The sequence below is a fragment of the Pelecanus crispus genome, chromosome 1, assembly GCF_030463565.1.
Source record: "Pelecanus crispus isolate bPelCri1 chromosome 1, bPelCri1.pri, whole genome shotgun sequence".
Classification (NCBI taxonomy): domain Eukaryota; kingdom Metazoa; phylum Chordata; class Aves; order Pelecaniformes; family Pelecanidae; genus Pelecanus; species Pelecanus crispus.
Window position 1 is genome coordinate 126,714,149 of NC_134643.1, and position 14,660 is coordinate 126,728,808.

Consider the following 14,660-nt stretch of genomic DNA (forward strand, 5'->3'; position numbering starts at 1 on the left):
AGTCAGAAAAGGTTATTGTTGTTTTATACATCTGAGTATGCCACCCCACGTGTTATATTCTCCACAGTCTCCCAAAGAGGCAGCTTAATTTATGTATTTATCACTTGCCCCAGAGGGAAACTGTAATATTATTAAACATCTTACCCAAGTTAACATGAGTTTGTATGCATTTTGCAAACAGGAGATTCAGCTCAGCTATGGGATGAGACATAACAAAAGGAAGAAGACCGAGAACAACACTTAACACTTTACCTGCAAGTGAAGTGGAGACAATTTCACGCTGTACGACTGACCTTCTGCAGCCGCGGGCGAAGTATGTGAGACAGTGACAACAAATTTAACAGAATCTCCCATGACATTACAAGAAATCACCTTAAGGAATGAAAAGGGATGGGGGAAGAGACAAAGGAAGGGAAAAACAAATTAGTCTTCAGAAGAAGGTTTCATGAAGGCAAGAAAGGAACTAAGAAAAGGAAGGACTTTAAAGCTGCCAGAATTACGCTAAATTCCATAGGTGGGAGATTTCTAAGCAATTTCATTAACATCCCTACCTCCTTCTGTACATTCACTTCTAAAAACCATAGTTCAAGTGTTTGCTTCTGGACACAGAATTTAATACCTGGCAATTCTGGTATTTTCCAAAATTGCTTTTGTATTGTTATCCAAAAGTAACTCCTCACTGGCCAAAGACTCCTCTGTGTTTCACATATCTATATATTAAAAGCTCAAAGATCACAATATTGCATAAGGGAGGCAAAGAAGATTGTTCTTCTTCCTCTTCTGCTCCAAAGTAAGTAGCCTGCCATAGGACAGCTGGTTTTACCAAACAGTATTTGGTTTAGTGGTATCCTACAAATGTGAAACCCTGGCATAACCCTGCTACTGCAGAAGAGGGTTTTGTCTGAGTAATTCCAGTTCCCAGTGAGGTGGGAAGGGGCAGGAGCCTTTAAAAGTTTATTCAAGTCTTTGACCAAACCAAGAAAGGCCCTGAAATTTGGTGATGAAGCTAAATGTCTAGGAAAAGTTTGTTTGCCACTTGACTGCAGTAGACTTTGTTGAGTACACTCCCTCAATTTATGAGCAGTAATTTAACTTGTTATCACACTGAGTTTACAAACACTGAATAGTTTTTCCTCCCTCTCCTCTGCAAACCAACTGAGGCGCCGGAGCTGCTGTGCAAAATTCCTCGGAGTGTGCAGAAAGCGCCTGGTGGCACAGGAAAACCCCAGGTACCGAAGTCAGAAATCTCATTACACCAGAGAGAGAAGCTCATTTTGCAAACGGCTCTGCTGGGTAAAGACAGTTTCTTGTCGCTGTCACTCTGTGGTTACTGTCCCCAGAGCTCCACCGTTAGGATTGACCTCCTTAGATTGACTCAGGCAAAGTTAACCAGGTTAATGCAATGCGCGGACAAATAATTCGTGGCAAGATTTGACGGAAACTCTGCAAATACGCTATTAAATTATGTTTGCGCACTTACTGCTTCACTTATGGGTACTGGATTGAAGCTGAAGGCTTTAAAATGAATCAGGTACCTTCTGGAAGATCCTTATCAGTCTCTCCTTAAATATATTTCATCTCCCTGGGCTCTATTTTGAGAAGCACCAGAGCATTACTGAGGGCTTCAGAGCACAGCCATTAAGATAGACACTTAATTACAAAGGAGCGGGGGAGGGGGTGCACATGACAAATAAAAATCCCAACCACACCCACAAGCAACAAGATTTGCCTTTTCAGGTTTGTCTTCTGCAAATTATAGTTTAGAAGTGGACAAATCAGTTTCCCCTCACCTCTCCCCTTCCTCAAAGTCTAAATTCCTTCAGAAGTGATTTCTGACCCTTAATCCCATATAACCAACATGAACACCCACTATTATGATATAACATAAAGGATTTTTACATATTTTTAATAGCTAACAAGACTGAAGAGCCTAACTGCTTATTTTACTTGAGTTGAAACACAGAATCAGTCCTTTCATTCACGAGGATGGATTGGCATGGTGGATCTTTAAAGACTTCAAAAACGAATAGGTTCTTCCCTCTTTTTTGAGGGCAGAGAAGAAAAAAGGACAGGTCTGATGCAAAAGCTGCTGACACTTGCATGTGCTAAATGCAGTGGTGTATCATCCATGCACATTTCATCCACACATGCATGGGAAGTTCAGTGTACTGAGAACAAGTTGGACTTGCTGCACATGTGATGCAGAGCCATTCATCTGGAATTTCTGGATGTCTAAGAGCCAAGGTTGCGAGGTATGTGGTTGATTACTGCTTGGAAAAAAAAAAAAAAAAGCCTGGCAGGAGAGTTGGTAGATGAATTCATGTGCCACATTTTTCTTAACAGTGTTTACTTCTAAGTAAAGGATGGAAACGGACACTGCAGGTGGTGGAACTTCCACTTTTCTTTCTACACCTTGTCAAGAGATGCTAAATTAATTTTTTTTATATTTGTACCTTTAGTTTAGGAGCCCAAACCAGTAGGGTTTGGGCTTTTAGTCTCCTTGATTAATATATTTTCTGCCAAAGATATCTACCAAGTCCTACTCCCCTTCCCCCCTCACTTTTAATAAAGTAACTGGTCTTCAGGTACAGAAGTCTGTTAATTTTCAATCCAATCAGAAAAAGGAGTGGTTCCACATTTGTTAATGGAAAATAATGTGTTTATATCAGGTGAATTCCTTTGTTCTGGGAGCAGTATGGATTATGGAGTCAGAATACTGAGAGAAGTAGAATTCTGGGCTAGAATTTGAACAGAAAGTGATTCTGTTTTCATCTAAGATACTGCCACAAGCAGTGAGAAGTTGATTAAAAAGACCGCAACTGCTGCTTCCCTTTTTAAGTGACATTCCTTTAGAAGTGTAGCAGATGATTTTGATTGACCAGAGCAGAAATATGCAGGCTGTTTTCCCCAGAACAGTCACATGAAGAAAAATAATGAAGCTTCCTGTGCTACACCCCTCCTCCTCCATGCCCCCGTCCAACCTGCTTCCTCAAATACATTTTCTCTGCACCGATGAAGAGCAGAGGGAGGGTCAGGCAAAGCACCCCTTTCTGGTCGACAGGGGAGAGAAAGAGGAAGGATAGATGTTCACAAGAAACCAGCAGCACCTGGACTGATGGGAAGGGAGTTGCTCTTCAGTGTCATTTATCTTCCTCATCTCTCTCCCCCATCCCTCCTTACCAGGGACATCCCCACTCACCAACACTGTGTTTTAGAGTCTAGAAAACCTGTCATTTTTTTTAACAAACTGCTCTTCAGAAATTAAGCCCTTGCACCACTGCAGAGCAGCTGTGGCCGGCTAATTCTGGACTCCCAGAGGGGTCACACTCCAGCTCTCTTTTGTTACCTTAACATCTGGACAAGCAAGACCTCCTAAATTAGCAGAAACAGGGTGAGGCGAAGTCGCAGCACAAAGAAACCAGGACTCTTCTACCAGCAGGACCAAGGCATTTTCTCCCTCCAGCACCTCCGTAGCTCTAGCCTCCCCCGGCACAAACACCCCGCCACCAGCCAAGGTCCCTCCGTGCACTTTGGGGATCTCCCATGGAAGGGGTTCCCAGCCCTTCCTCAGGTGCCTTTGCTGGCAAGGCTGCGCCCCTGCTCCTCCTCTGCCCTCTGCCCTCCCTCCCCACACCTGGCTGACCCCTGGCACTTGATCACCCCCACGCCAGGGTTATTTCTGCTGTCTCTCCAACACCTTCCAGCCTCGCCCCTCACCTGCCTCCGTCCCTGACCGCAGTAGTCCACGATGTGGGTGAGCCGCTGAGGCAAAACTCCCCGACCTCGCTGGGCTCCGCTCCCCGCCTGCCCGACACTGGCGCCCAGCTCCAACGAGCTGCAGATGCTGTAACACACCTTGCTTATACGTATCTAAAATTGCTAGTGCCATTATCCCCCCCCAAAATTCTCTGTCAGATAAACAGCTGCAGGAATGAAGGAGACCGAAAAAGCGCTACAGCTGGCGTTAAGACAAATATTTTCCTGAGAAACTCGAGTGTTCAAACTTGCGTACCCACAGCTATTAAAAGTCCTTCCCCCTGCTTTGCCCTCCCCCTCTATATCTTGACTTTGTCCCTTTGCGGGTTCCTCTGGACAGAGCTGCAAAATTTCAGTTTCTTTCCGTCCTGAAGCAGCAGCAGAAGATGCTTCATCTCACAGAGAACCGGACTGCCTCTGCTCCTCACATGTGGCGTCCTCTCGCTTTGAGAGGTTTCAGTTTTGGCACTGGCACCGCAGCGATTTGTGCGTTACACATGGCTCCGGGACGGTTGTCCTCCCTCCCCTCTCCACGTGCTCCCGTGGCCAAGCGGAAGGCGAAGGGCCGTGACTTCAGGGGGAAGTTCTGACAGCCCCGCTGAGGAAGCTCTTCACCTTCCCCAGGCCCTGACCGCATCATGCGCGCCTGTAAAACTCTCTGCATTACAGGCCTAGATTGCTTTTTTTTCTGGAAGGAAATCAGTTTTACCACACTTGGTATTTATTTCCAGAAATAGCAGGTTACTCAAGGTTACGCGGTAGTATGTAAGTAATAAAAACCTTAAACAGTTTGCACAAAACAAATCAGTATATACCATGAGGCAGCCACACAGCAAAAGCTGCCTTAATCTCAACTGTAGGGATCAGTACACCATTAGACTCGGGACGCCCACAATTTCCCATGTTTGTTTCGGAGTACTACTCTGAGAAGGAGAAGGCTCTTCTTTTTGGCATGGAGAACTCACCTTGTCAATGGCCACACAGGCAGTTTGTGTGCTCAGCTTAAAACCTCACCCTAAGAAAATTTTCCAGGCAGAAACTTCTGCCTTTTGATAGTCATAACACTCAGCTGTTCAGAAGAAGAATTACATGATCTTCCTTGGTTACCAGAGCCTATGTATTAACTTCTTGAGGGGGCTTCTGTAGCTTCTTCACCATTTCCTCTTTACCCAAGCAGTCTACCAAGTGACACAGACAAACGGAAAGAGAGAAGACAAATGCAACGTCTAACCCAGGCACAGCCAGGGGCGGATTTTTAGAAGCCGGTATCAAAGCGAATCTGTCTGCAAATATAATGAGACAACCCCAGAACAGTTTTCCAAAACAATGGTAAACACCAGGGTGAAGGCAGGGTGCACGATGGAATGAGTGCAGGAGAGAGAATGTTACCATGTCAGCAACGGAAACACAGCAGAAACTGATAAAACATGTGAATTTATCCACTCCTTTGGGACTGACAGACATACAAATTCAAAAAAGTGAAAAAAAGGGGAGAGGGGGATAAAACAAGGAGGGGGTACAAGGAGGCAGGACAGGAAGAATTTTCAATCCAAATTTTCAATTCAAGTTAAGTGAATATCAAATGGTGCAAGGACAGGAAGCAGTACTTATATTTAAGAAGGGAGAAAATAAATAAATACCTGAAGAGACATGCTAGTTTGGCCTCACTCACATGCAAGTCTTTACAAACCATCTGAGAGACAGCACAGCTGAAGACATGGAGAGTAACAGGAGACACTAAAATGCAGGAAAGGTTTGTCAGTGTGTGCTACAGTAGCTTGGAGAGAGATTCACTTGGGGAGACACAGGCACATCATGCTGTTGGGGTGCTAAGGCACCCCTGACCCCTGCGCCGAGCTGGCAGATGTGGCACAAGCCTATAGGAGGCCTGCTCACATCTGTAGTAGCAGCTGGAAGACAGGCAAGCAACCTGACAGTGCCAAAACCAGTATTATCCCCACTGAAGCAAACAAATCCCCACCCTGATGTCTTTCTTCAATGAGACACTCAGTTCTTAAGTAGGTTAGATCCACTATGTCGTCTTGTCTATTTTAGTAGGGTCACCCCACTGGTAATTAAGCTTGTACTCCATCACTCCCATGTTAAGGTGAACGGGGATGTGTCTGAAAGGGAGAGGACAGCACAGTGAGCAGGGAGGTGAAAGCTGGAAGCAAGTTACAAAGGAGCCTGTCAGGCACCAACCCTATTGCATAGTGAACGTCCAAAATTCCTCAGGAGAAATCTGAAAGAAAGTGTGATGCTGAGGAAAGCAAGCTGGGAAGCAGCAATATAAAGGAAGATCAGGACATCACACAGGAAAGCTGAAAAAACCTTGAAGACTAGAAGGGAAATGCAATTCAAAATACAGACCATGTGTGTATGAGAATTAACAAATATTACTCCTACAAAGGGCAGCTTATCACTGGGAGAACACCAAAGGAAGAGAGAACTGAATGCATAAAGTCAGTCACAGCATGAAGCAGCCAAAGGAGAGGCAGATCGGAAGCCTAAAATGCATCAAGAAAGTACTCCGAGACACAAAGAAGCAGTAATCTCCTTGCACGGTGAGACCTCACCTGTAGTGCTGTGTGTCACTTCAGTCATCGAGTTCAAGAAAATGGATTTAACTGCAGCTGCTGCAGAGAATGAATGCATGGGAGTGACTCGTGGGGCCGGACAACATTGTGAAAGGAGCCTTAAGTAACAACTTATTTAGCCAAGGTAAACAAAGGCTGGAAGGAAATATAATTCCTTCACGATGTATTTACTGACAGCAAGCACCATGGAAGAAAAGTAAATACATTAAGGATAAAGGATTATATTAATACAGAAATGGCGGGGGGGAGCAGGGAGTAAAAGAGCTGCATGGGCCATGATGCCACTTAAGCTTGTAAAAAAAACCCCGTCATTAAAGCAGCAAAGCTCCAGGACAGCTTTTCAAGCGAAACAGGGAGTTAAAAGACAATAGGAACTGCACATGATGGTCAGGGCAGTTCACCCCACCAAAAATAATCAGAAACAAACACATGTACATAACTAGGAATGAGTCCCAGTTAGTACTGTAGCGGTGACGATGACAAACCAGTCTTTCCTGGAGCAGAAAACAGCCTTTGCTACACAGTGTCTCTACCTGCTTCAAAGCAAGTGCAACTGGAAGCCCCGACGCCCCAGCACAGCGTGAATGCAGGCTGCCAGCTTGCAGCAGGGTGGCTGCAAATGAAGGGATACCAAGATGAAGCTACGACAGCTGTGTGGGAGAGTAAGACCTTTTTGGGCATGCTGCACAGCTCATGGGAAAACAGGACCTCTCACAAGCCTGCAAAACAGCCCTCCTTTCTCTCCACCATTTCCCCCAGCAAGATTCATCACACAAAAATTAACATGAAGCTTTCACATTTGCCGTTGCCTGTTGTGATCCAAGACAGTCATTCCTTGCATAGCAACTTACTATCACTCATTGAAGGAATGGCACTCTGAGGGCATTTTATTTCTATTTAAGCATGCAGCAGAAAAAAAAAAGGGAGACTTCTGTTGTAGCTGGCTCTCTCTAAACCCTTGGAGCCAAGTCCCCATCGAGAGAATCATCTTTTTTGTTGCCTTTGTTGTTGTTGTTGTGAAGTTCAAAACCTCTGGAAATAGACTGCAGTAATGAAAAGGTTGGCAGAACTAGCTAAGAATATTCCTAATGTTTACTTAATTAAAACAGCTAACACCACACAATGAAAACAGGCCACTTCATTCTATATACTTAGGCTCTGGCCCAAAACTGGAGAGAAGGCAACATATAAATATAGGCGTTGTCAAGAAGCAGTGTGGTGTAACCTTCAGCCACAGAGCAGCTCTGTCCCTATCACAACGGCTTTGGCCAAGCCCACGACCAGCAGCTTCCCCCACCGTGCCTGCAGCACTGCCCTGTGGAGCATGCACCAGTTTTACAACTTTCAGCTTCTTCAAGGCAAGGACAGTATGTATATACCTACGGACCGCACGTGTCAGCACGCGTCCTGGTCATAAACAGAGCTGTCGGCAGTAATATAATAATTACAGTCTGGCTGGCAATCCTGTATTGTTTTGGAGAAAGACTGCATGTGAGCCTTCCCAGGCAGGAGGCTCGCTCCCAGCACCGGGCGGGCTCATCACCTGGCTGTGCTCCACGGCCCAGCATTCAAGAGGACAGAGGACCACCCACTGCAGAAGACATACCACAGGGCTCTACCAGCATACAGCTGCATTAACGTTATTACACATCCCATGTTTACTGCTATTTTGATCTCTTACCCTCAATCCTCCGCTTCCTTTGATGACCACAACCTTTATGATGCAAGGTCAAATACATATTTAAAATGACACGCCCTGGCTGCCGAACCAAGGCACCTATAAGCTCTTGCTATACAGATCACAAGTAAAGCAGCATGTTGAATCGGTTGCAGGAAAACAGTCTTGTGCCAGCTGATGCCTCAGGCAAGTGCAGAGCTCCGCAGGATGTTACAACATTGATAAACATGCAGCATATGGTCACAAACTACATTCAGAGCCAGTCACACCAGTAGCGAGTTACAAACATGTATTAGAAGTTTGAGTCGGGACAAGCTGCAGAGAGATATTTCAATTTAATATGCAAAGGTTAAGAGTTTGAAGAGCGGGGGTGGCAGGGAGAAAACACCACAAAAAAAAAAAATCCCTTTGAACCCTTGATATTACCCGAGGAATATGCAAGAGACACAGTTACCGTATGAGACAACTCCTGAGGTGTTTAGAGAAACGTATGCATTTAAGGAAGGAGGGAAAGTAGTGCCACTCTAGGGTTATTATACTCTGAAATCCAAGTAAGTAATCAGGTTGTACCTTAACTGAAGGAGTGAGAATAATTCAGAGAAATTTTTCCAGCATCTCTGCACAAGATTATGGAAGTGGGTTTTGGGACAGTTCAGAACAACCCAGTTCACGTAAGCAAACCTGTTCTAATCCAATACATTTTTAAATGTGCTTATATTGGTTTAAGCTGCTGCGAAACCACATTAGATTGCTGGCTGCAGTGTAACAGCTTGATTAACACACTGAAATGGCTCAGCCCAAGGTCAGACAAGGACCAGAGGCTGCACAAGGGAGAGTGCCGGATCGCAAAGCCACAGGTAGAGAAGCGCAAGAGAACAGCCCTACAGCAGCCAGCAGCTCCCCAGGCTTACGCTGCCGTGGAGCCAGCACTCGCTAGCTTCTGCTGCCAAAGCTTAACCACAGCAGGTTAAGGTGCCCACGGGGCACCGCAGGCACTAACTTACCTTGCTGCTACGGCAGTGAGAATCTACAGTTAAACAACACAGAAGTTAACTGAGGACTGCAGCAGAGAGATGTTCCCAGTGGTACCACATGACTTCAGGGAAATCTAGGACTGCAGCACCGTGCCTTGCTTCTGGCATGCAGGCAAGAGGAAGTGGGTTTTAGCCTTGAGACGCTGCTCTCATCATGGTCCAGCCACAGGCACAGTACTCTGAGCACGGAGCTGGCCCCACACACCCCTGCTGAACTCTGACACTGGCCAAGGGCAGCCAGCAAACCCAAACCTCCTGCCCATCTCCCATGCAAACACATTCGCAGCCCTGCCCGCCTCCCAGCAACATTTTAGACACTGCACTGCAAGACATCTGTTTTTTGCACTGTGAAGTTGCTAGCTTTTATTCACAGAAGATCTCCCTTGGTTGCTGGCTTCACACGTTATACAGCACACCACTTTTACACCTAGCAGTCCCCTCTACCTTACAATTTCCCACTGTGGTGTCTTCCAGTGGCTTGGAGTAACACTAGTGCCAACTCCACAGCCCTACCAACTACAGTCTCTCTAGTAGCACTGCTGGTGTGGGGATCGCTGGTAGGCGGAAAGAAAAAAAAAAAAAAGAAAAAAGAGGAGGGGGGAGACAGAAAAAGTGCACAAACAACTTTACATGTTGGCAATCCCCAGCTGCCACCAATCAGGGTGTGCCTGTAAGTTGTGTATCAGGCACATAAGCATGCATAGTTTTCAAAGGAATCATAGTAGAGCTGCTTAACATCTAAATCAGACAAGCAAACCAAAATAACAAAGCAAAACAAGCAGAAAAGCATTAGGCTAATTTGATGCAGGTGCCTAAAGCTCAGCACCAGTTCAGATGTGTCTAATAGTCAAAGTCACTAGGATGAAAATGCAGAAGCTGCTAATAAGCATACATAAATTTTTACCTTGTTCCGAGAGCCACATTCTACCTTATTTTATTTTTATATGCACTAAGCACAGGGAAAACCACTTCCCAGTATGTGGGGTGGGGGTGGCAGAGGAAGAAAGAAACCATTTGCTCCTCACTGAATACAGGATTCAGTAGAGTCAAGACTTCACCCTCAGGACTTTGCAGCTGTTCCACTGATCCTCACCCGGCTCCGACTTACAAAGCAAACCTGTAATCAGCCACACAACCGGCAAGAAGCAGACAAAGATGTTTTCCTGTCCAGGAGAAGTGTCCCTTTCCTTCTTCACGAATTCCCTACCTTACGCTTCAGCAATAGGATGGGGAACCATCATACCGATGGTGGGAGCGGGGGGAGAGGGCTGCTGTACGAGCTCATTGAAGGCATACCTATAAACTTGGCATAACCCTGGTTATTATTCATTTGGTAGAAGCCCTGGAGCGCATTCTGCTCATGACTTGCAAAAGAAGTGAATCAACGCGAAGAGTTTGCACAGGTTCATTAGAGAGGCAGCCTCTTACCAGCCTCGACAAACTTAGGTCAAGGGTACAGAAGTATTGACAAATAAAACTCCCACTGACGTTAATAAGAAAAGTTAGCATTTCCTGCCCAAAAGTACACTGAAACAAAACAAAACCGAAGTTTACCTTCTCTTGAGCTGACTTTACAACACTAACAACTTGTTTAACTGCTAGCTCAAGTGGTTCTGGTGGATCATCTTCCTCAAATGTAAGCAACTGTGAATCCTGAGAAAGAAGAAAAAAAGAAGCATCGTTAGGTGACGCACCCGTCGCTTGAAAATAAGTGATAAAAATGCACTGCCAGTGAAATTCCTGGAAGAACCGGAGACAGAATTGCAAATGTATGTCAAAACTCGTATCTATTAATTGCACGACACCTCACTACATAATACAGGGTAGAGCCTGAAAGCCTATACTTAGGACGTAGCTACGGGCCTAATCATAACTCATCTTTCTCTGTAGCACGTACACAAGGTACACAGCAGAGTGCAGAGCGAAGCCCATGAGCAGTGACAGAGTTCAGTGAAACTGCTCTTCTTGAGTAAGGATTAATGGGTGCTGTAGATTTAAAAGGCGTTTTTGGTTTGGCCTAATAACACGGCTGCACTAAGCTGTGCCAAAACTAAGAAAACCCAAATATCATCTTGCAGAGGTGAGGAAAGAAGCCTTCCCCTCCCCAATCCTTCCTCATGTGTGATGGTAGGCAGTGATGACAGCTACTCAGTCTTCACAATAGACAGCAAGGAAAAGACAGCGTGTACCTGTTTTGGCAGTGAGGTCATACTTTCAGAGACATCAGCGCTCGCATTCTCCACCTGCTACCCACACCGAGCGGTCAGCGCCGCTTCCCTCGTCACCCGAGGTTGTTTTGCACGCAGGAATTTCATTAGCAGCGTGCTGCTGACATTGTTTTGGGAGGCTGACAGCGGGAGCCACGCCACGCTGCAGTGCCAGGCAGTGAACTCATCGCAAGAGACGGCTCCAGCTGCTCTCCCAGGGAGGGAGGGTGTGCGTGCCCCTGTCAAAGTGGCTTTGGTCTCTGGCCAGGGATGGGAAGCTGCCGCTTATTTCTAGTTACTTTCAGGTCCTAGTACCTCTGCCCAAGCTGTCTGGGCTCTCCTCTTCCACAGGCACGAGACAAACCTTCGTTTCTTTTCCATGCTTTTCTGAACCATACCCCACAATTTGAGAGGGCAGACGAAGTATTTTCTTTCCACAGATGTAACTTACGGCAATGTCTGGAAAGGGTTAAACTGCTTTCCTTATCTTTCACGCACGGGTTGCCCTGCTTTTCCTTCTTCCCCAGCCTGCCCCCTGACACGTAAGAAGAAAGCACGCCAGGCCGCCGGGAAATGAACCTCCTAGACCGAGGGAGAGGGCTGCGCACAAATTCAGGGACCTGGGTACACGTCGCTTCCTAGATAGTTTAGCCTCAGTATTTTCCACTGACACAGCAAGGGTTCAGTTCTCGGGACCAGGGAATTAGGTTGCCACGGCCTCACCTAACCTCCTCGCCTCTTAGACGCGGGCATACCATTACAAATCCCCGAGCGGGATGCCCACGCTGCGCCCTCTGCAAGAAGGCTAGGATAGGATGGGAAGGGATGCCACGCTTCGTGCATTTATCTGACCCGGGTTAAAAGCAAACTGATGAAAAACCGAGAAGCCCACGCACACGGGCTCAGCGTGGCCTAAGAGAACACGACGGAAGCCCAGCTCTGGGCGTTATTTGCCAAAGGACCAGCCGCAGGCCCCGTGCCCGCGCCCAGGGCAGGAAGTTTCCATCGTTTCCTCCTCCCTGCGCCCCAACAATGTTATCGGCAGCGCAAGCCCCTACCAGGGGCCGTGGGGGTCACGGCTTTTTCCTGCCGGCCCTCCCCTGCTCCCACGTGTGTGCCCACGCCGCGGCTTCGGCGGTGCAGATCCTGCAGATTCCTGCCAAGCGGCAGCCAAACCTGCGCATATATGCGCACACGTACGTGCATATGCACGAACACGGATACACACGCGCGTCATACACGTGCACGCACACACACGTATGTACGTGCACACACGCACACACAGGCACACGGAGGAGCGGTAGCTCAGCGGCAGGGCTGTCAGCACGGTGCTGACGGCCCCCACAGACCTCTGGGCAAGTCCCGGTGCCCCTCCGGCCGCCCCTCGCCCCGGGCGGGGCGAGCCCCCCCGCCGGCACGGCAGCCCACGCCGCCCTCGCCCGGACGCCCCACGGCCGGGAGGGCCCACGGCCACAGCCCGCCGGCGCCGCCCGCAGCTCCCCGGCCGGGCCCCGCGGCGGGGCGGCCCCGTTCCCCCCGCCCGCCGCCCCCCCCCCTCACCTGCGAGCCCGGCACTCACCGCCCGCGCCGCCGCCTCGGCGCTGAGCGCCGCCAGCCAGGCCCGCCGCCACTGCCGCCGCCAGCTGCCCAGCGACAGCGCCCAGGCCAGCACCGAGCCGCCCTCCTCCAGCAGCTCGTCCCGCCGCGGCGCCGGCGGCAGCGGCGGCGGCGGCCGGCCCCGCCGCAGGGCCAGCAGCGCGTACTGCACCAGGTAGACGGCCAGGGTGGCCAGCGCCGCCACGAAGAGGGCGACCAGCGCGTACCAGCGCAGCTCGGCCAGCCCGCCCGCCAGCCACGCCATGGCTGACCATAATGGGAGCCGCGCTACCGGCCCCCACCAAGGCGCGCACGGCGGCGGCGGCGGCGGGGCCGGGCAGCGGCAGCCCGCGCAGGGCCCCAGCCGGGAGGGGCGGCGCGGTGTCCGGCCGGCTGCCCGCGGACGCGCCGCGCCGCCCCGCCCGCCCACGGCGCAGTCACCGCCCGGCCCGCCCCTGCCGGCGGGGCGGCGAGGGGAGGCCCGGCCCCGGCCCCGGCTCTGGCCCAGCGCTGCCGGCGGGGCCGGGCCGGGCAGGGCAGGGCCCGGCGGCGGGGGGCGCTGGGCCCGCGGCCGCCCCCGCGTCCCGCAGCGGAGCGGGTGAGGGGCGGCGGCGGCGGCGGCGGGAGGGAGCGGGGCTGGCGGCGGGCGTCTGGGGCGCCGGCTGCGGCCGGGAGAGCCGCTGCGGGCGGGGGGGGTGCGCCCCGGGCCGGCGCTTCCCGGAGGAGCCGTGTGCCGTGCCCGCGGGCGGCGGGGGACGGGAGGGGCGCTTCCAAGGGTGGGCAAAAAGGGGGAGTTTCGGGAGAGGCGGTGGGGCACGGGGGGCGTTCAGAGGCCCGGGAAAGGCACAGGTGTCACGCTAAATAATTGTCGTCGTTTTTCATGCGACGAAAGGTTTCCCCTTACATCAGTGCTACTTCGTGATGTCGTTTGCACGCTAAGAAGCAACTGCAAATGAAAAATGAAGTGAACAGGCGCTCTCGTCTTTGCACACGATGGATAAACGTGTTAATGCCCGCTTGTGGGCTGAGCAGGAGTCGGTTACAAAACAGGCCTGACACTTTTCCCAAAAAAGACAGATCATACAACCTTTGTGTTCCAGAGGCTGAACCTAGTTTATGTCAGAATTACAAAGTCCGGCGGATAAAATCGCCACGCTGCCTCTCGGGAGCACATGGGTGTTTCGTGAAGGCACCCCTTCACGTAACGGGGTGATGCTTGCAGGTCCGTGGTCGGCCTTCCCGCTCACCACTTCACAGCGCCGCGGGAGCAACTAAGGAGATTACGAGGCATTTTATTTTTCCCTCTGCTTCCTATCAAAGGGCGAATGCAAACTTCCCTTTTTTTCCTGGTGCCGCAGCGTCTCCTGTGCCGAGGATGTCAGACTCACCAGTAGGAGAAAAAAACGTTTCCGTGTTTCATTGTGATCTGCAGCCTGGAGCGTAAATTCAGAGCTAAGTACTTTCTGCAAACCATGGTGAATGACTGTTGTTATCAGTAGGAGGTTTGCGATAAAGGGGAGGAAATTGTCTTTTGATAGTAAATAAAAGTTGCATAATTTTTTTTTTCTGTCACATTCATTTTTAGTAAGTTCCTGTTTGGTTCTCGGAGTGCCACCTTATCAGCTCATAGCTATTTGTGTCCTAATTTTTCTGCTTTTCTTTGCCTGCTCTGTTTCTTTCATAGTGACTTTCTTTACCCGTGGCAGCTCCCAGCCGATTAACCTCCCTTGTATGTTTTGCCCAATCCATGTGCTAAAACAACTAAGTCATTGAGATTGGTAGTGAAATGTCA

General features: G+C 49.5%; 1 protein-coding gene across 4 annotated transcripts in view; it reads right to left on the reverse strand.

Moving 5' to 3' along the window:
- C2CD2 (C2 calcium dependent domain containing 2) overlaps window positions 1–13,133 on the reverse strand; it is a 433,467-nt gene extending 420,334 nt beyond the window's left edge. For 3 of the 4 annotated variants that reach the window (XR_012830840.1, XR_012830843.1, XM_075705344.1), the window contains exons 1-3: window positions 12,852–13,133; window positions 10,620–10,718; window positions 253–372 (exon numbers count right to left, since the gene is read on the reverse strand). Coding sequence is in view for 2 of the 4 variants with exons in the window: in XM_075705344.1 (XP_075561459.1) it covers window positions 253–372; window positions 10,620–10,718; window positions 12,852–13,133 (501 nt within the window). In the remaining 2 variants the exon portion in view is untranslated. Of the gene's footprint in view, window positions 1–252; window positions 373–10,619; window positions 10,719–11,254; window positions 11,830–12,851 lie in introns of those variants that run through there. The other variant, XM_075705357.1, reaches the window with a different exon arrangement.
- Window positions 13,134–14,660: the final 1,527 nt, after the last annotated feature.